Source organism: Triturus cristatus, chromosome 1_2 (assembly GCF_964204655.1).
Source record: "Triturus cristatus chromosome 1_2, aTriCri1.1, whole genome shotgun sequence".
Classification (NCBI taxonomy): domain Eukaryota; kingdom Metazoa; phylum Chordata; class Amphibia; order Caudata; family Salamandridae; genus Triturus; species Triturus cristatus.
The window spans coordinates 820,648,562-820,669,958 of NC_140580.1; the positions used below are offsets into that span (position 1 = coordinate 820,648,562).

Below are 21,397 nucleotides of genomic sequence, written 5' to 3' on the forward strand. Positions count from 1 at the left end.
CCACATCGCAAACACATGGTGTCTCTGATTCAGAAAAATCATTGGAATACGCCGCCCTTTATGGGGATATTGACATAATTGAATTGTGTCGTGTTTTCTGATAAATAATGTAGGGCTCAGTGGTTGATAAACATTCCAAGATGACCAGCAAGTGCATGCATAAATATAAGTTTTTTAACACATTCACACACGGTGGCCATCTTGAAAAGTATTTGAAAAAATCCAAGTTGGCCACTGCACATGCGCAGTTGCGATGTATGGAACTGCATGGGTCATGATGCACCAACTGGCATTTTAACAGTTTTACTTCATCATTCCACATGGCTGACTGCCATTAAAGAATGGTATAGTGAAAATAAATAAACATTGGATAAGCCAATAAGTTTGCACTACCTTTTTAAGGGTGAGACTTAATGGCTTTGATAATGGTTGGTATAAGATGGGGAGTGAAATACTTCCTCTCAATCTCTCTGAGACTTAACAAATAGCCATACATCCAAGCAAATAGAACAAAGAATTGCAGACCATGCAGGATAATGTTTTTCATAACAGAAATTAATTCTGTTTGTGGACCTTGTGCTCTCAATCTTTTAACCTTCTGAATTAATAGAGACACATCGGCCAGTGAAGACACTATAGTGTCAGATGGAAGCAGGATATGAGTTAAAGAATATACTCATTCAGGATCTTAATTTGACATGTTCAAAGTAATGTAGGCTTTCAGGCTACAAGAACAACCATTAAACCCATGGGAACCTGGGTAAGTAACAACCTTAAGACAACAGTGGTATTGGTATCATTTAGCAAAATATTTTTTAAATAACAAAGGTTAATTAGCCTATGTGCTAAGTAGCTTATAACTTAGATCACACAAAGACACCATACCTGAGATTAATAGCTATTTATATATGCACACTTTAAACTAAATACAGGAAAGGTCACAATTGCAAATTACAACATATTCAAATATGTCCTCAGTTCCAAAGTCAAACAGATACAACAATCAAGAAGTTGATTTAGCAGATCTGTAGTTGGCGGAGTTGTGGTTAGTAAGCACCTCATTTTGTAATCTTTTCATCTAATGTGTACCCAGGGCCTGTTTGTATAATTTTTTGGAGTGCTGTACTAATGGTCAAATCTTTAGCTTTTTAAGTCTTTCCAAGTAACATATTGATTTGCAGAGGAGGCTCCTCCTCTAAGGTGGAGGAGCGTTGCCCCACTGCTCTCAAAGCAGTGGAAAAAATTAAATGATAATAACATAGTTATTATCATTTTATTTTTCATAGCGATGGGGCTGGGTTAGGGTGGGACGGTGCTAGTGTCACAGCTTGGGAGGAGTGGTTTGTGCACAATTAGTGCGCATGACGGTTTGGCCAGCTGTCTTGGGCCAGCCAAACAGTCATGCGCACTTAGCATGTTCTCCATCGGGCGGTAATACACAGCCAGGGTGAAGAACATGCACAGGCTACCTGTCCCCGTCTGAGAGCCAACCAAACACAATGCTGCAAATAGCAGTGCTGTGATTGGCTTAGGGAGCTTGTGTGCTTCCTGATTCCGGGACTCACCAGGAAGAGAAGCAATGACAGAGGAGAGATGGCAGCCGTGAAGAGGTAAGTGTTTTTTTGTATATCTTGTTCCCCCCCGCCAGCCGCCACTGTTGATTTGCGCACGTTCTTTACTGCCTTGTGAAATGTGTAATGTATTTTCCCCTTTCCAGTGGGTGGACTGGTGCTTCACTGGCGATGTCCATGGACTCGTGCTTGGCTGGTGGTGTGCATTGACTGGCGTTTGGCTGATGGTGTGTGTGACTGGCGGTGTGTGTGGACTAGCGATTGTCTGGCTGTGTGTGTAGATTGGTGCTTGGCTGGTGGTGTGAATGGACTGGTGCTTGACTGGCGGTTTGCGTGGACTGGAGGTGTGTTGGTGGCTGGTAGCCAGTATGTGTATTGACTTGCTTGAGGTGTGTTTGTCTGTTGTCGCATAATTAGGTGCTTGGTGATGGGATTGGTGTGTTAGTCCTGTTGGTTTATGAGAGTGATGGACCCTTCAATGGTGTTGTATGTAAATGTGTATTGTACAAGCTGTAAGTCAGTAGTTCTTTGATCTAATGTTTAAATTATTAACAATGACTTCTGCGGATTTTATTTCATAAAGTAATTGGTGAATAAAGTATTTTTTATTAACCATTTACTTACCCTCGTGCCAAATCCAACCAGTGTGCCTGTGATTGGCTAGTGGATGGGTGCGCAATAATGTATTGGTGTGTTTTTTTGCTTTTTACCATCAGTGCATACTCTATCTGTAGTGAACACCTTCTGTCTTCACATCTTTTTGGAAACTGATCACTAAGGGAATAATATGTTGGATGTTTTCTGTAGATCCCACAAGATTTACTTACTCAAAAGCCCTTGCGAATTTAATTAATTGTCAAAAAGCATATTTTTTTATCATGTTTCTGTGTAGAAAAGTTGTGGGATCACAGGCCGCACAGATTTCCAACCACCCAGCATTCCCTAGGTTTCATGATAAAAATTCTACCTCACTTGTGTGGGTGGGCCAAGTTCCCATGTCAAGGAAGGGACTTAGCGGTACAAAAGAGGGTGGTGATGGACGGAGCATCAGAACCAATCAAACACTCACACCCAGTCAACAGATCTGGGTTTAATCCATCACCGGTCTTTAGCCCACTCTGCCACCCCAGTTCAGATATGGCCATATGCAAATCAGTCTGACCCTGTGCCTCATGGGAACAGTCCAGCCCGAACTGCCAAGCCATGTCTTCCCTGGACCGGAAACAAGCTTCCTAGGACCGGTTTCTGGCATTTCAGCCGTCTTCAGTCAGGCTTGCTTGAATCCAGTGGCAAAGTGAGCAAGGGACTCAATGTCTGAGCATACCCTGCCAACTTATGGCGAACAAAGAGGTACAAAAGGGGGTGGTGATGGACGGAGCATCAGAACCAATCAAACACTCACACCCAGTCAACAGATCTGGGTTTAATCCATCACCGTTCTTTAGCCCACTCTGCCACCCGAGTTCAGACATGGCCATATGCAAATCAGTCTGACCCTGTGCCTCATGGGAACAGTCCAGCCCGAACTGCCAAGCCATGTCTTCCCTGGACCGGAAACAAGCTTCCTAGGACCGGTTTCTGGCATTTCAGCCGTCTTCAGCCATGCTTGCTTGAATCCAGTGGCAAAGTGAGCAAGGGACTCAATGTCTGAGCATACCCTGCCAACTTATGGCGAACAAAGCGGTACAAAAGGGGGCGGTGATGGACGGAGCATCAGAACCAATCAAACACTCACACCCAGTCAACAGATCTGGGTTTAATCCATCACCGTTCTTTAGCCCACTCTGCCACCCCAGTTCAGACATGGCCATATGCAAATGAGTCTGACCCTGTGCCTCATGGGAACAGTCCAGCCCGAACTGCCAAGCCATGTCTTCCCTGGACCGGAAACAAGCTTCCTAGGACCGGTTTCTGGCATTTCAGCTGTCTTCACTCAGGCTTGCTTGAATCCAGAGGCAAAGTGAGCAAGGGACTCAATGTCTGAGCATACCCAGCCAACTTATGGCGAACAAAGCGGTACAAAAGGGGGTGGTGATGGACGGAGCATCAGAACCAATCAAACACTCACACCCAGGAAGGGACTTAAACATATTCTGGAGACATCAAAATTATCTATCACAAAACAACCTGGTTTTGCAAGGGAGGACACCTGTGTTTTTGGTCCCAGGCTTGGTGGCCATCTAGTGAAACTTACAAATCTCATACATTTCTAAAAACTAGACACCATTAGAGTCCAGAGAGACATGGTTTACGAGGATTCCACAACATTTTCTTACCCAGAAACCCCTGCAAACCTTACATTTTTCTCACATGTCAGTATGAGAAAGGTGTGGGATCACCGGGTCAGCACAAACTACCTCAGTTGTGTGGGTGGGCCAAGTGCTCGGGATGGAAGGGCCAAAACCTATTGTGGTGACATCAAAATGATCTGTCACAAAACAAACTGGTTTTGCAAGGGAGGCTTTTTGTCTCGGGCTTGGTGGCCATCTAGAGAAACTTACCAAACCAGACATTTCTGAAAATTCGACATCCGGAGGATTCCAAGGAGATGTGGCTTGTGATGATCCCCCCACGTTTTCTTACCCAGAATCCCCTGTAAATCTCAACATTTTCTGCACATTTCTGTGTAGAAAAGTTGTGGAATCACTGAGCCGGGAAAAATTTCCTACCGCTCACCGTTCCCCCAGGTCTCCCAATAAAATTGCTACCTCACTTGTGTGGGTGAGCCAGGTGCCACGAACAGGGAAGGGCCCAAAACTTATTGTGGCAGAATCTAAATTATTTATCACAAAATGACCTAGTTTTGCAAGGGAGGCACCTGTGTTTTTTTGTCCTGGGCTCAGCAGCCATCTAGGAAATCTACCAAACCCCGACATTTCTGAAAACTAGACACCTGCGGGAGTTCACCGAGGTGTGGCTTGTGAGGATCACCAATCGGTTTCTTACCCAGAATCCCCTGCAAACCTCAAATGTAGGTCAAAAGTAACATTTTCGGGCCATTTTTGTGTCAGAAAGTTGTGGGATCACCGGGTCTGCACAGATTTCCTACCACCCAGTGTTACCCCACGTCTCCCTATAAAAATGCTACCTATCTTGTGTGGGTGGGCCAAGTGCCCATGACAGAGAAAGGCCCAAAACGTATTATGGTGACATCAAAATTATCTATCACAAAACTACCTGTTTTTGCAAGGGGGTCACCTGTGCTTTTGGTCCCGGGCTCGTCGGCCATCTAGGGAAACCTACCAAACCCAGGCATTTCTGAAAACGAAACACCTGGGGAAGTTCAAGGAGGTGTGGCCTGCAAGCACCCCCCAAAGTTTTCTTACCCAGAATCCTCTGAAAACAACAAATTTAGTTAAGAAGCCACATTTTCCCACATTTCTGTGTTGGAAAGTTGTGAAATCACTGGGCCGGTAAAAATTGATGCACAATCTTCTGAAAGCTTTTCTGTAACTCCCATGGATTGCTTTTGTCACATGTGCTGCCCACCAGAATTGTCAGGATGAAATACCCTAAAGGAACACCCTCACTGATTTTTGCGGCTGAAAAGGCTGCTCTATCTCAAATCAATAAAGTGGCTATGAATGCTTTACAAACTGATTTATTTCCTGTAGCTTCCCTAAAAGAGTTGTCTTTGTTACAGGCGCAAACCTCCAAAATTGAAAGACAGCACAGGACAAGCTCAGGGCATGTGGTCACACCGAAATTTCTACTCCCCCACCTTGTTTGGTTGTATCATAGAGCTGCTAATTTCAGTAAGAATAGCATTGTTTGTACCACCATGACCCAATGGAATGCACCCTTCTATCCTTCTATTGTCGAAAACTATTCCCACTTCTATGTAATTTAACAGTCACAAAGTATTGGTAAGGGAATCAAGACCACACTGCTTCTCACTCACCTCCTTAGGGCCCCTTTGATCACTTCCAAATTGACTTTATTTGGATGCCCAAATTACAGCATGCTTCAGAACAAGATAGCAAATATCCCGTCTGAGACCCAATTGAAATGGTCTAACACCTTGCCTTTAGCTCTATGGTCCACTAGGGCCATAGCTACCCAAATAACTAGACTGAGCCTTTATGAGATAGTTATGGGATATCCTATGATGTTGCCTTCAAACAAACCTATCTCAGCTGCTAATTTAGACCTACAATAAAATGATGATACAGTTCTCCAGTACTGCAGAAAACCTAAATTGCTGTTTGTACTGTTTCCGTTTTCAGGCTTAAGTGTTCTCACCTGACTGCCCACCAGAGGTCCGTCACAAACTTCATCCAGGCAATTGGATCTTTGTTAAAGTGCACCAGAAAAAGTCTGTTCTACAGCCCTGCTGCATAAGTAATACAACCCTGAAGCACTGTGGACTGGTAATGTGGTTACATTCCTCCCACTGAAAATGTGCTGCATATCTGTGAGATGCCTGTCCACCAGTGCCCATTTCTGGATTTGCTTTTTCCCAAGACTAGGGCCGCCCGCCAGAACTGGTCATACTCATTTCACCTCCCATGCAGCTAAACCTGACACCCACAATCAGCTGACTTCGTTTGCTCCTTGCTTGTGGAAAGAGCCAGCCCAGGTACTTTGCTCCTGTACACTGTGAAATAATGTGCCTGTCGCATCTTATTATTACCAACTTGTCCCGGATGCTAGATCCTTCTTTGGATCTGGCCTTCTCTCTTTGAAGCTGCCTCCAGCCTTTGGCCCCAGCTGGGATGGGGAGCTGGCATTAAAGCAAGCTGTTCTGCACCTGTCCTTGAATGGCACTGCTGTTGTATGTATGTAGACAACTCCTATTTGCTGTTGCTTGAGAAATATTGCCAAGTGAATAAATATTTAATCCTGCTGGATTTATAATCACTTGCCCAACAATGTCTTGATGGGTGTACCTTGATTGGTGTGCCACTAGGGAAAAATTGAGACTACAACAATGTATCTGTGGACATTGATGCTATTCAGGGTGGGGTGATCAGCACACATATTGACTATCCAAGACTGTCATGCGAGCACACCTGTCCTTGGTATGTAAAACTCACAATGGCCCCCGTAGAGAGTGAAAAATCTTATTGTGCATGAGTCAGTATTGTTTTTGGTTTGTCTCCCCAACATATTGATGTACTCAGAAGGAAATACTCACAATGACCCCCATGGACAGAGAAAAATATAACTGTGCATTAGAGTCATTATTTACAGCAAACAAAGTCCAGCTTTTGCAGTTAGTTTGAAAATTAAAGGAAATGTGTGGCAAGCTGCTGCCTCAGACATTTCGCTCACTCAGCAAAGTTCAATGCCTTCCATTGAGCCAGCACAGTGGTAGCAGCATTGAAGGCAGAGACCTAAAAATATGGCAACCAGTCCCTGGGGGTGGGGGGGTGGTCCAGGGTTACAGACACTTGTCATGATCCAGGATCACAAAATACAAATGGAGACAGACACTGTGATTATCCACCAAATATCCAGTAAGCTTCTAGCACTCATAACATAGTTCATTAAACGTAGCATAACAGCTACAGGCATGCATGGCAATGTGATTTCAGCTGCCTCTGCATCAAAGTCAACAAGAGGAATTCCCCTGCAAATCTCTCTTTCTAGGTCCGCTATATCTATGTAATGTACATAACTGTAGTTTGCCTACTAAAGTCTTGAACCTGAACTGTTTAAAAAAAACAATCAATTATATGAGTTTAAGCCTGTACTTTCTTGCATGTATGGTGCTTTCACACCGATGTATGTTTTAAGAACACATGCATTTACAACAAATGTCTTTACAATACATCCATTACCACACAATGCCATTACCGCACACTGCCTTTACAATGGAACCCTTTACCACACATTGCCCTTACCACACATGCCTTTACAGTGCAAGGTAAGTATATTACGGTAAGTGAAATCCATATATGTATTACCTACTGGCGATCGCAAGTAGGTAGTTATAGGTAGAACTTAGTTTCAATAGGAAGAGAGTTTTTTGATTTGCCAATTACTTTGGCACCGTTTAACGAATCTTCACGAAATGTTCAAAAATGATATATCACTCACTTCAGCTGCTATCTTGAAAGTTTCAGGGTGATCTTTCAAGCATGGGCCGAGAATCACGGGGTGCTTAAAAACGTGTTTTCCCCATGCTAATCCCTAAAGGACCTTTAGGCACGGCTACAGCCTTAACTGCTAAACGGATTTACACCAAATGTTGCAGGAAGGTAGATGTTGGTACAAGGAAGTGCTTTTTGAGATTTGGTGTAAATCTGCTCAGTAGTTTTGGGGTTGTTTAAAGAAATGTCCAGTTGTATATATAGGGACGCAGAGAATCCGCGACACCTCCCAATCTCATGCTGCGATATGGTTTGCAGTGTTGACAGCCATCTTGTGACTCGATTGAAGCAAGTCACAGAAAAAAGATTTTTTTTAAAGAAAAGGGGGCAGGGCAGTAACACCCTGACCCCTTAGGCCTCTTTGGGGGGCCCCACAGGTACCCCAGGGGACAAAAAAGCATTTTTTTAAAAAATATTTCAGCGGGAGTCGCTCTGGACCTTCAATTCTTGATGAAAATGTTAAAAAAAATCAAGCGGGGGCTCCCGCTCTTCATTAATTATAGGCCCCAGGTGGGCCAGGTCCTGGGGGTATTTTGCACATAAAGGAGGTGAGGCACACAGACCCCCCTCCTGGGGCTTACTAATGCCCTGGGGACCACCACCTCCCTGGGGCTTCTTTATAAAATGCGGGGGAGGCCGTACTTAGAATTTTATAAATGAGGGGGCCACTTGGACCGCCACCCATTCCCAGGGACAGCCCCCTACCTGGAGCTTTACTTGAAAATAAGGCAGTGGGGGCGGTCCCCTACCTGGAGCTTTACTTGAAAATAAGGCAGTGGGGGCGGGCAGCCCCGGGGACCACCACCTCCCTGAGGCTTTAATGAGAAATAAGGCGGAGGTTCACAGCCTCCCCGCAGCCCCGGGGTCCTCCACCTCCCTGGGACTTTAATCAGAAATAATGCGGGGGGAGCACAGCTCCACGCATCCCAGGGGACCACCACTTTCCTGGGGCAAATAGAAAGAAAGGAGGAGGGCTGCACGGTCCACCTCCTGGAGCCATAGATGGATCTGGGGACCACCACCCCACAGGGCCATATCCAGCAATGTCCTGGGCTGCCCATCCCGGACATTGCAGTGTGCTAAGGCTTGGCGGGAGCACTGCTTTGCTATACTTCCAGTAACTTGAAGTGGAGCAGAATTGCTTTTGGACCGAGGGAGCTGCATGTTTAGATGTAGAGGAGCCAGCAGGGACCGTAGGGGCCTTAAGGCTCCCCCCACGGTCTCCAACAGATGAGAATAGGTGGCCTTGGTGGGACCAGGACACCCAGAGTACCTGTTTGGCTACAGGGATGGGCTCCCCGGGGCCGAAATCTACCTGAGAGGGAGGCCACGCGGCCCCACATACTTTAAAAAAAACATTAAAAAGGGGAAAGCCCTGGGGTATGGGGATCCCAGGGCCGAAATCGGGCCAGGGAAGGGGGGCTACGCAGCCCCTCCTTCCTAAAAAAGGGGGGGGGAAGCCTGTCAACTCGCCAGAGACCCGCCCCTTTCTCCACCACTCCACAAACGCACCTCCTGGGGTACTGCTGGTTGGGTGATGAAGTCCCCTTGGCTTCAGAGCTTGGGGGCCAAAAGGCCTCCTGTTACCTCCAGTAAGTGCCACATAGGGGGATTGATGAGAGGTCTTTGGAGGACATGCACCCTTTCTCCACCACTCTGCAAATGTGCCCCCTGGTACACTACTGGTTGTGAAATGAATTTGACTTTACTCCTGAGGGCCTCAGGACTAAGGTGAACTTCTTCCTCCAATCAGTAGCGCTCCAGGAGGTGCATTTGCAGAGTTGTGGAGAAAGGGGTCATGGCTTCTGATGCTTCAGGAAAGACTGTGCTGCTAGATTCATTGGATTATAAATGCCAGCATGTACCTTGAGTTGGGCTTATATAATCAAGCAAGAGAATCCCTCGGCCGGTGCGATTGAAACGAGATGGAATCACACCTTGCAGTCCATTTACCAATAACAAGTAAATCACACTCCAAGGATATATAATCAGGCTAATTTATTTTATTTTCACCATCACCACCAATCAAGCCATGTCGACCACCACAGGCTTGATCAGGTGCTACCTGTCAAATATGATAACGTTCTGAATGACCATATATCCAGGGCAACAGGAAAGTTGTCTTAAATGGTCCATTGGGATTATGTCTTAGTACAGGCAAATATTGGGAGCATTGACATTTCAACCCAAGATAGAGCAGTTACTTGGAACCATCTGGTTGGGTCTTCATCAAGATGTGGGGGTGGGGCAACCTAGATTTGCATGAGAACTCCATAAGGTTATTCCCATTGGGTTAGGTAAACGGTAACATGGCTCCTCTGCAGGCTTGAAAAATCAGTATGGTTATTCTCAACAAAAGTCTCTGTGCTGAATGACTAATAAATATAATGCCCTTCCAGTGGCCTCAGGAATGGCAGGTCTTCCGCTCACTGTACCTGTGCTGCAGCCTTGCCGTCTACCTAACTCAGTAGGAATAACCATATAGAGTTCTACTCCGACAGGACCATTTGTTTACTGTACTAAATGCTAGCCAGATCCTGAGGTTCACTGGGTTACTCCATTGGATTGTAATGCCATTACAAAATATAAGCAATACAGTTCAGTGCAATTAGTAGCACCACCTATACATAAAGATGGCCGTAACAGCGAGAGAAGGAGGGTAGGTTCTAGAGGAGAGTGGATTTTCGGCAGTTTGTGTCAGGAGGAAATAAGAGCACAAATAGGTTTCATTGTATGTCTCACTGAACTGTCCCCGGCGATCCAATGACAAACAGAAAAGTTGTGAGCGCTAATGCCCTAGGATTACAATCGTAATAGACTTCAGAAAACTCAAGGAAGGAGTGGGACAGTGATAGAGCCCTTTTTACAGTAGGAATATTGCCCGCCAATAAGGATTTATTGAGACATGGGGCAGGAAAAGCCCAGTGAATAGATATTTCACAAGCTAGAGAAGGCAGTCAGGGTCGAGGAGGACTTTATGTCCGCCATTCTGCCTTTACTCCTCCTGCCAAATTTAGAGTTCACTGCAGTGAAATCTGCAGATTTGTATGACCCGCTGTCACAACAGGTCATGCACAGCCATTTAAAAGTTTGGTGTGCCTCCATCGCTGGGATGTATGCTTACACCAAACTTTTACATCTTTTTTCATTTCCAAAAACGAATTCTCAAAGTGGGTGTTTGTTTTTGGGAAAGTAAAAACTAATGGCTCTAACACTATGGAAGTTTTTTTCACGGTATGGGGGTCATTTTTTATTTTTAATATCCCTCACCGCCAGCATATTCCTGACAGTGACTGACAGTAGAAAAAAGCCAGCTGACTATCCACTCTCAATATGGCGGATGGCTGGATGACTTACCTCTGATGGTTTGTATTCCATTGGGCAGTCTTAGGAACGTTTATGCAGAAGGAGTAAATTGTACTGCGTCTGCACACACTGCCGGTCCGCTTAACTTAAAACAGTGTAGATGGACCAAGAGTTTGATAGACAGGGTACTCAAATGCCATTGTGATGGTGAAAATGTTAAGCTCTAAACCGGGGCTTTAGTCACTCTCCGTTAGCATGACTGGGAAAAAGGGCAAGCCGGACATTTGACATTCACAGTGTCATTTAAGCCTGGTGGCCTACAGGGCTGTTGAGTTTAAAATATCTGCGCTAGGCCTCATCAGCTAGCCCGGCTGATGAGGGTTGTTAGCCCAAAACCGGTCCCAGGATGTTTGTTTCCGGTCCAGGGAAGACATGGCTTGGCAGCTCAGGCTGGACTGGTCCCATGAGGCACAGGGTCAAGACTGATTTTCATATAGCTGTGCCTAAACTAGGGTGGCGAAGTGAGCTAAAGAGCGATGATGGATTCAACCCAGATCTGTGACTGGGGGTGAGTGTCTGAAATGTTACAGCGCTCCGTCCATCATCTCCTTGTGTTTGCTTTGTTTGCCCTAAGTTGGCAGGGTATGCCCAGACGTCTGTCCCTTGCTCACTTTGCCACTGGATTCATGCTAGCCTGGCTGATGAGGGTTGTTAGCCTGAAACCGGTCCCAGGATGCTTGCTTCCGGTCCAGGGAAGACATGGCTTGGCAGTTCGGGCTGGACTGTTCCCATGAGGCACAGGGTCAAGACTGATTTGCATATAGCTATGTCTGAACTGAGGTGGCGAAGTGAACTAAAGAACGATGATGGATTCAACCCTGATCTGTGACTGGGGGTGAGTGTCTGAACAGTTTCAGCGCTCCGTCCATCTTCTCCTTGTGTTTGCAGTGTGGGGATCTTCCCATCAGGAAGGTGGACTCAGTGGCCCTCTCCCTAAGGGTTGATAAGGACTACTGGTGTCCAGTAGTGGCTCCCTTTCATAATAAATGGTGGGGCGGGGATGTGTGGGGGGTCGGGGGTATATCATTTAAAAAAAGGCACTTACCTTCTACTGCGCTGCAGGATGCCGTCTGAGGGTTCTTTTGCTCTGGTCCCTGCAGACTGAGCAGGCTCTTAGACGTCAATCAAAATGCTTCTCTCATGAGAGCTGTAAACTTATGAAAGGTTTGGGCCTAAACGCACACTTGAAAGGACCACAGTTACCTTTTATGCAAAAAAGGTTACTTGTGGCGTAGGTTGAGAGCAAATTTACATATATCGAGCCAGTGTTGTCAATCCACAAGCTACAAGAATAATAGTGAAATAAACCACACGAGCTTGTGGATTGACAACACCGGCTCGGTATATGTAACTGTGCTCTCTCATGAGAGCAGCTTTGTGATTGGTCTGAGTGGGCTTGTTTCACGCTCGCTCAGGTCCCAGCCTGTGCCTCTACTCTACGCGGGTGTACAACACAGCTCGGGTGGAGGGAGATCAAAGTGTGGATGACGGTTTAGACGGCCTTAGACAGCTGGCCATACCGTCATATGCACTTACAGAGTTCACTTCTCCTCCCTCTGCTCTCACCATGCCCCGCCCAGACTTGACTGCCTTTAGTAGAAAGAAAAAGAAAATTATAATAAAATGATTTTATTTTTCCCGGTCCTGTCAGCTGCCTGGCACTCAGCAGGGAGGGTGGCGCTCCTCCGCCATAACGCAGGAGCCTCCGCTGCTGGGGTCCACCCACAGCCTGGTGGGCCTCAGGAAACCACTTCCCACCTCCTGCCCCTTTCAGCTGAGGCTACCACAGATTGGGCATTCCTGCTCTTAGGGACCTCAGCTGGTGACCTCCCCACATTGTGCAACGTGTCTTCCATACTTCCATACCACTGCAGCAGAGGACGCGGTAAAGCTGGGCAGCACAAACCGTCTCAATACTGAGTGCCAGGTTGTTTTAGGCACATGATTCATCCCCATGAGAACCATAGGGGCCGGCCAACAAGGCCAGGTACGACCAAGTAAAAGAGAACTCCTGTATACGGTCGTAGTACTCTCACGTGACTTTGTCAACTGCCCCCCAAAAAGCTAAAATGGGAATAAAATACGACATATTTATACTCATTTAGAACTAAATGAAAGGACAGTCCACTCTGCTCCTTTATGAACAGGGAGTTGCCATTTCAATGGCGATTCAGAAAGGCATGTTAGAATCCATAAAAGAGTACTCCTGTTGTACTATTTCCCATGCTCATGAAAGAAATCCTATTGAATTGACCCTGTTATTAGTGTATCTTCAAATGTAAAACATAAGTAATTTGCTATAAGGTATTGCAAAAAACAAAGATGTCAATCGATGCCCTAAAATATCAATTAAAGTCGACCAGACAGCATCAGAACTGATGATGGAGACAAAAGTAATGCTGTTCGTCAGCACTGATTCCACTGTACCTTGGTCTTCTTGGGTCGCATCGTTGTAGTTGACTTGCTTTCTGATCCGCTTGCCTTTGCCCAGGTTCCGCGCTAGGTCCTCCTGCTGCTGCTCATAATGGTGCCGCAAGAGCTTTTCCCAGTAATCGGGGTCCACGTTCTCCTCTTGTTTAATTATCTCTCGCTCCACCTCCTCCTGGGGATAAACGAGCACAGGCAGGGATTAGCAATTTGGGCGCCACGTGAAAATCATAATTTGGAGATGCAGGAAGGCACTCTGACTGGTCTATAAATCCCAGCCGTCTGTTCTGAATGATGTGGCTTAACGCTCAGATAATGGGCCTCGCTGTGGTACCACAAGGCTCTTCTTTAAAGACTCAGCACAATTGACCGGAGAAGTCGCCAGCTTTGGACACTGTAAATGCACATTAGTGCCTAATTTAGGAAAACCATGCACTTAATTCTCCCAAGGAAAATGCATTTATATAACCTCCTGCAAAGTATGGAAGTCGTAGCTAAAGTGATTTAATTCTGTATAAAACCAAAAAATGAAATGTAATATTCAGAAGTGAACACTTTGAGGTGCCCTATGCCATTTTTCATTTGTGATTCAATATTCTTCTTTTGATTGTCTGAACATTGTTGTGTTCACTGGTGCACAGAAGGTGTAGAATGGATGATTCAACTATGGCTAAAGTTACTTGCAATTGGAATTAGTGAATAGTGATTGCTTTACATTTTCAGTATTACATAATGCAAGATCAACACAGAGAATTTAGCTTTCTAGCAAACATTTCTTCTCAAATATCGTAATGGTAGATTGCATTTACATAGCGCTTACTACTCCTGACAAGGAGTAGTAGGGGAGAGGCTGTGGTCCGTCGGCTTAAACTTCCGATTTTGGTGCAGGAAACTAGGGTTCGAGCCTCGAGGTCGCGTCCACATCCTGTGATTCTGGGCAAATCACTTAATCTCCCCGTTCCTGAATGTGTAATGTAAATACTGTGCTCATGTAAAGCGCTCCAATACATTCAGGTCGAGTTCGCGCTATATAAATATGCAAAAGAAAAAAAAAGGCGTTGAAGTGCTTTGCTGCAAGTAGCACGTTACTTCGGAACCCGAGATTAGAGTTAATATTTAGTAGTACGTGTTTTTTTCTGTGTGAAACAGTTGTGTTAGGTTTGCGCATTAGCTGTGTTAATGAAGCATTTTTTAAAATTACTTTACATTAATTTGTTTGGGGGTATAATTAACCTTTACCTCCTCCACCTTACACATCCCATTCCTTGCTGTCATGAGTAATGTGTTCAGCATTTTTGCCATACGTTCACTCATTTCAAAGCTGTTTCAGTTCCATAATTTAAAATGAGCTCCTTCCCTTAAGACTCCTCACCTCTACCTCGCTTCCCGTGTTTTTGTGCTGTTCCATTCGAGGGCTTTTTAAGAAAGGCTGTAAGGCCGCTTTCTGCTGTTGCATGGGTGCATGAGTCCCTTACTTACTGGGAAGGCGAGGAGGATCTCCAGTGCTTAATTTGAGCCGTTGGCTGGCAAATTTTGAGATGACGACAGCAACAGCTAATTATGAATTCAATATACATCAAAAAATACTATTACCTGTCACCCAAGCCATTTTTATAGCTTTGGTGTCCTCGAATATTTCGAATTGCCACACTTGTAGAAGTGTGATGGTTAGTAGTTGTGTTTTTACTATCATTCAGTAGTGGTCGGTGTGTGGATTGAGTGGCAGGGTAGGGGGATAGAGGTCAAAGGGGGAATGGACATGAAATAGATTTTGAAAAACCACTTACCTGCCTCGCCGCACTGCGCCCCTCTCTTCTGCTGATGCAGAGGCCAACCCTGACGCTGCTTTCATACTGCTGAATGCAGCGTCAAGCCCATGATTTGCTGATTTGCGCTCCCAGTTTTTTTTTTTTGCAGAGTTTTATATAGCACGAATTTGACCCGAATCGGGAATCAGAGCGCTCTACATAGCACCAGTTATGTTACATGAGGACACACATTAATTTTTGTTAGGCACGGGGAGATTAATTGATTTGCCCAGAATCACAGGTTGTTCAGCGTCATTGCCGAGACTCAAACCCAGTTCCCCAGATTCGAGATCGACCGCCCTAGCCGCTAGGACAACTCCTTTTCCAGTTAGACTGGGTGCCTGTGTCTGCTCTCTCCAACCCGGCAACGCTGCTTGGGTTAGCGAGAGCTTCAGTGCGCATGACGGTTTGGCCGGCCTGAGACATCCGCCAGACCGTCATGCGCATTGAACAGCCGTGCCCAACATTTGGGCTCCCTCTCCAGCCTGTCATCACACTGGCCCCGCCCTTAAGCTTCAGATGCAAGAAAAAAATGAAACAATAATAAACAAGGGTTTTAGTATCGTTTTATTTTCCTTATTTGTTTGGCTGCTGACAGGTGGACCGACGCTCCTATGCCATAGCGGAGGAGCCGCCGCTGCTATCATTGGTGGCATATCAGGGGCAATGTGTGGTGCAAACTGCAGTGGCCTCCTGGAACTTATTTTTGTTTACAAATTAAGCAATGAATCTCACATTCTTAAGGTAGGATTTTTTTTTACTGTTCTGGTGTCCGGTAAGGATTCTGTGTAGCGAGACCTTTTAAATTAAAGAACTGGGGCGCCGCTTGATTCACATTTGCAGCATGCGGTGCATAAATGGTTCTCTAGCTAATTTTTTCTGTTATTTAGTAAGTGGTGCCTGGATCTGCTTTCTCTATCCACCTTACGCGGTGTGTTGTTGTGGTTTATTACTTATAAGGCTGCTTGAGGCATGTTGGGCCACTCAGTGTTCTGTAACCTCAGGCGGCTGACCCGTCCAACATTCTAAGTCCACTGGCAGCGCACCAGCCCACTGGAACCTCTGGTGCTATACAATCCCACTTGGCATTCTGTGCCCCAGGCGCTGCACCAGCCAATGAAATGTGGGTGTGCATCGACCCGCATATAAAGGTCTGGCAGCATGTAATCCTGCTGTAAGTTTGGAAATAGAAGGATGCTGCTGTCCTACCTGCTTCCCTTCTTGGCCTCAAGTTGAAGAGGTTGGGCGGAGTTTTTACATTTATACTGGTGTGGTTGGACAGCTCAGGAGCTTGAGGCAGTCTTTTAGTGTTTTTAAGCATACTGTCAAGATTTAGTACACTTATATCATATATAACCATTTCAAATAACCTCGAGGCTAGCATCACCAACCTAAATACGTGGGTCAGCGATGCACTCGATTCAATTGCGCCCCTGAGGCCTGTTAACTCCTCGAGAACGTCCCCTTCTGCTCCCTGATTTTCAAAGGAGATCAGAGCCAAAGAAACTGAATGCAAAAGACTTGAATGCAAATGGAGATCATCCTACTCCCAGGAGAGCAAAATGGGCTACTGATCAGCGCTAAAAGAATACCGTAAACTCCTCATGGTTAAAAAGAGAGACTTCCTATCCGAGCGCATTACCAGCGCCAAGAACTCCTCAAGAGAAGTTTTTAAGATAGTAAAGTCTTTTACGAGTCCCTTAGCACTCACACACTCAATACCCCCATCACAGGAGCTTTGTAATAGGATCTCGGATTTTTTTTAGGAGAAAATCGCCCTGATTTATGAGTCCTTCCCAGCAGCACCCAGTCCCCCAGAGGCAAACAAAGCTAATAACCCAGGGCATACCCCAATGCCAGTATTCTTGGAATTTGCTATGATCCCCCAGGAAACATCTCTGACCGAGCTTCAGAAATGTAAATCTGGGTTCCCTGGCGACCCGTGGCCAGCTAAACAATATAGTGCCCTGGCTGAGTGCCTCTAAATGACATCTGGAATTCCTCACTCAGACAGGGGATCTTTCCATCAGCCTGGAAGCACGCATTTCTTCTCCCTATACTGAAGAAAGCTAACGCTGACCCTGAAGTCACCAGTAATTATAGGCCTATTTCCCTGCTCCCCGCTACCGCTAAAGTTTTAGAAAAATTAGCCCATCAGCAATTGGCAGCTTTCATTGAGTCCAATTGCCTATTGGATGAGTCCCAGTCCGGCTTCCGCCGTGCATTCAGTACAGAATCCGTCTTGATCGAGATGGCCGATTCCATACGCTGGGCGGTGGATGGAGGCTCCACGGCCATGCTGATGCTTTTAGACCTGTCAGCAGCGTTTGACACGGTGTCACATCCCATCTTATTAGATCGCCTTAATTGTATAGGCATCCAGGGGATGGTGCTGAATTGGATTGCACATGACCTGCATGACCGAGAACAACAGGTCTCGACCCACCCTTTCACCTCGCCCGCTAATCCATTAAAATGGGGGGTACCGCAGGGTTCGGTCCTGAACCCGCTACTTTTTAATGTCTACCTAACACCCCTGACGGACCTCGTCGCCAAAATGGGGATCAAGGTGACATCCTACGCGGATGACACTCAGCTGCTCTTCACCTTCAGCGGAGTGTCATCTTCCACCTTTGACCCACTAAAAGAGTGACTTAAAACATCTCAGCTTGGATGAACCGCAACTTCTTAAAGCTAAATGCTGACAAGACAGAGGTCTTGTTTTTTAACCAAGCTACCCCCCCGACGAACTTGTGGTGGTCAGCTGAATTGGGAGATGCTAACACTCCGAAGGACTCTGTCAAGAACTTGGGAGTCAGATGGGACAAAGACCTGTCCCTCACCACCCACATTCAACTGGTATCTGCGGCCGCTTTGGCAAAATTAAAACCATCAGAAAATGTATTGACACTTTGCCAGAGTCAGCTCGCAAAACCGTGGTCCATGCTTTAGTCACCTCCCACCTCGACTACGCTAATGGTCTGTACATTGGCATGCCGATTTGCTTGATCCATAGACTCCAGATTATTCAGAAGCCAGCAGCTAGACTGGCCTGTAAGTTCCCGCTCTGCCAACGCATCTCGCCCCACCTCAGGCAACTCCATTGGCTAGCGATAGCCAAACGTATTGAATTTAAGGCCCTTACGTTTGCCTTCCGAGCGTATCAAGGGAAAGGGCCTAACTACCTGAGAAAGAGACTACGCCCATAAGAGCTCTTAGTCCCCTTTAGTCTTTGAATGGGAACTGCAGAACACGGTAAAGTGTCTGTTTTAGGCTTGTAATCGTTGCCGAAATAGATTCTCTCCCCCTCTTGCTTTTCTCTGTTCTTTAGAGGAATCACTTTTTTCAATGTCCTCTCCATTTACTGCCTCCTCTTGGGCACCTATTGAATATGATGAGGAAGAAGATGATTTTGCAGCAGATTCTCCCACACTTAGAGGGAAATATACTCACGGGGAGGATACAAAACCAATGATTTCCTAACTCTCATTCAACCTTCAATTACATGTAGAGGAAGACAAACCTGGAACTAGTAGTAATTGATTCGATCAGTTTTGTACGTATCTCATTCCTAAGATTCCAATCATTCCAGCAGAAATTAATTTTTAAAAGAGGGAGTCCAAAGATCTTGACAGTGTTTCTGTGCCAACGCTTACGTGGATACTATACCCTCTTGCCAAAATCTTCCTCAGTATTTAACAGTGGACTCTTTCTTGGTAAGTCTCACTGGGACACCTTCCCTGCTTTCAGAGGATGTGACAGTGTCTGACCCAGTCAACAAGAGAGTGGAGAGTGTCCTTAAAAGATCACATGCGGGTCTCAAACTTGTAATAAGTTTGGGGGGGCTATGCAGTTTGTACCTCACAGCGCCATTGCTAAGTATTGCCAGACTCTGTCCTCCAGTATTCAAGAGGGTGAGGATTATTCACAATGTTGGGAAGTATGGAGATTCAAGCAAAGTACTTATCAGATCTGATGTTCGTTAAGCCAAGATCCTCCGCAATGGTGTTAGCAGGATCAGCACCTGTTAGACGTCATCTGTATCTAAGAAGCTGGAGAGTGGACGCCACCCAGAAAAATTGTTTCTTGAAGATACCATACTGGGGCTGTTAGGAGAGGAACTTAAGGAGGTGCCGCAAACATCATTCAAGTCACAGAAGCACACTCAACCTTTTCATTACCAGCAGAAGTCTGTTAGGAGTGGCAGAAAGAGACATGACAACTATAAAAAAAAGAAGACTGACGTTTATCACAATAAGTCAAGTTTTCAACCTATGAGTGCCCAGTCTAATATTTCCTCTCGACAGCCAGGAGGTAGGGGTTGACATATACAGAGCGCCCATATATGCAGAGATCCTCCAAACCCCAGTTGGAAGTCATCATTTCATCCGAAATGGAAAGAGCCATTCTCAGACAGCTGTGTGCTCCAAATCATCTGAGGAGGTAACTCTATAGAGATGTCCCCACAATTTTCACATCCCTATTTCATGAGGACATTTTAGCTGCTGGACAGGAAGAAGAGGAGATCTCTGTGTGAGAGAGTTTCTTTACTGATTGAGACAAGAGCCATCATTTCAGTCCTCACACAGGAGAGGGGGAAGGGATACGATTCCTCAATATTTCTACCGAGGAATGCATCTGGGTAATACACAATGGCAATAGATCACAGATTTCTCAACACCTTTATTCCCAAGGTATGCTTCAAGAAAAACACCATTTAGAAGGGGATTCCACTTATTACCAAAGGGGACTTCCTGACCAAGATAGATCTTTAGGAAGCATATCTCCACATTCCTGTCTCTCTGTCCCACCAGAAGTACCTCAGATTTGCCATAGACAACCACCACTGGCAATTTCAAGTTCTACCTTGTGGACTCAAAACCTCCCCCAGATTCTTCATGAAAATCCTGACCCCAGTCCTAGGGGTGCTACCTTCTCAGGGTATCATGATACATCTTTACCATGATCATGTGTTGATTCAGACTCAATCTCAGGAACAGATCCTGGGGGATACATATGCAACAATTGAGATACTTCAGAGCTTCAGATTTCTCATCAACTGGGGAAAATTCCAATTGACACCATGCCAGAGATTGGAATATATATACGAGCAGTATTCAACACCACCCTCTGATAGGTTTTCTTCCTGGAGGCCAGAGAAGAGCCGCTCCAGTGACACGTAGCAGAGTTGTTGCCCAAGTCAGAGGCTCCAACGAGATAGCGCTTACAGATTCAGGGGGACATGGTAAATATTGATTTTCCCTGTAGCCCTCACAGCTTTCTGATGCGCATTCTTAAATACAAAATAGTGAGTTCAGATTGCTTTCTCTTTTCTTGAGACAGCAAGTCCGAGTTCCATCCCTTGGGTGTACCTACTTCTGGGAGACCTTGTTCGTCATACTCTCGACTATTGGGCCCCTCACCAGGAGGGTTACGAAGATCTGATTCCAGTGGCATGTATTGTTTGCAGGTACCTAGCTTGGTTCGCTAATACCAACCCGGTAGTGATTACAAATGAATGCCAGCGGTGTGGGTTGGGGAGTGGTTGTATGCAGTCACATCAATCTGGGGCAATTGAGTGTGCTGGAGGTGGGCTGGCATTCCAATTAGAGGATGTTAATGGTAGTTTGGAAAATGATTCAGACCCTCACTCACCACCTGCAGGGGAAAGCCTTAGTGATAGGGACAGATATCAGGGTAACCATGTCCTACCTAAATCACGAGATTGGGGCAGGTTCCTCCTTTGTAAATCAGCTGATTTATCGGATATGCCTTTGGGGCAAGCACAATTTATTACAGCTGAGGGACATCTTCATTAGAAGAACTCGGAATCCACAAGCGGATTACCTCAGCAGGCTCTATCCATGTTCCCAGGAATTTGCCCTGAATCCTGTAATTGGTCTGTTAATATGCCATAGGTGGGGGAGTTCCCATTTTAGACCTCTTTGAAAATAAGCACAATGCCCAGCTCCTGGAATTTATGTTGAGGTTTCAGGAGCCTCAGCAGGGGTGGGTGCTCTGTCCAGTCGTTAGCTGGAGAGGCTGCTCTCTGTGTTTCCCCCCATAAATTTGATGTCCAGGGTCTTGGCAGGCTTACTGAGGGAATCAGTAGAAATAGTGATCGTCCTCC

The 21,397-nt window shown here is 45.8% G+C and overlaps 1 protein-coding gene across 1 annotated transcript in view; it reads right to left on the reverse strand.

Moving 5' to 3' along the window:
- Nucleotides 1-21,397, reverse strand: part of CHD5 (chromodomain helicase DNA binding protein 5) — a 568,616-nt gene that overhangs the window by 325,799 nt on the left and 221,420 nt on the right. The window contains exon 25 of the mRNA XM_085624078.1: nucleotides 13,460-13,634. Coding sequence (XP_085480204.1) covers nucleotides 13,460-13,634 — 175 coding nt within the window. The remainder of the gene's footprint in view (nucleotides 1-13,459; nucleotides 13,635-21,397) is intronic.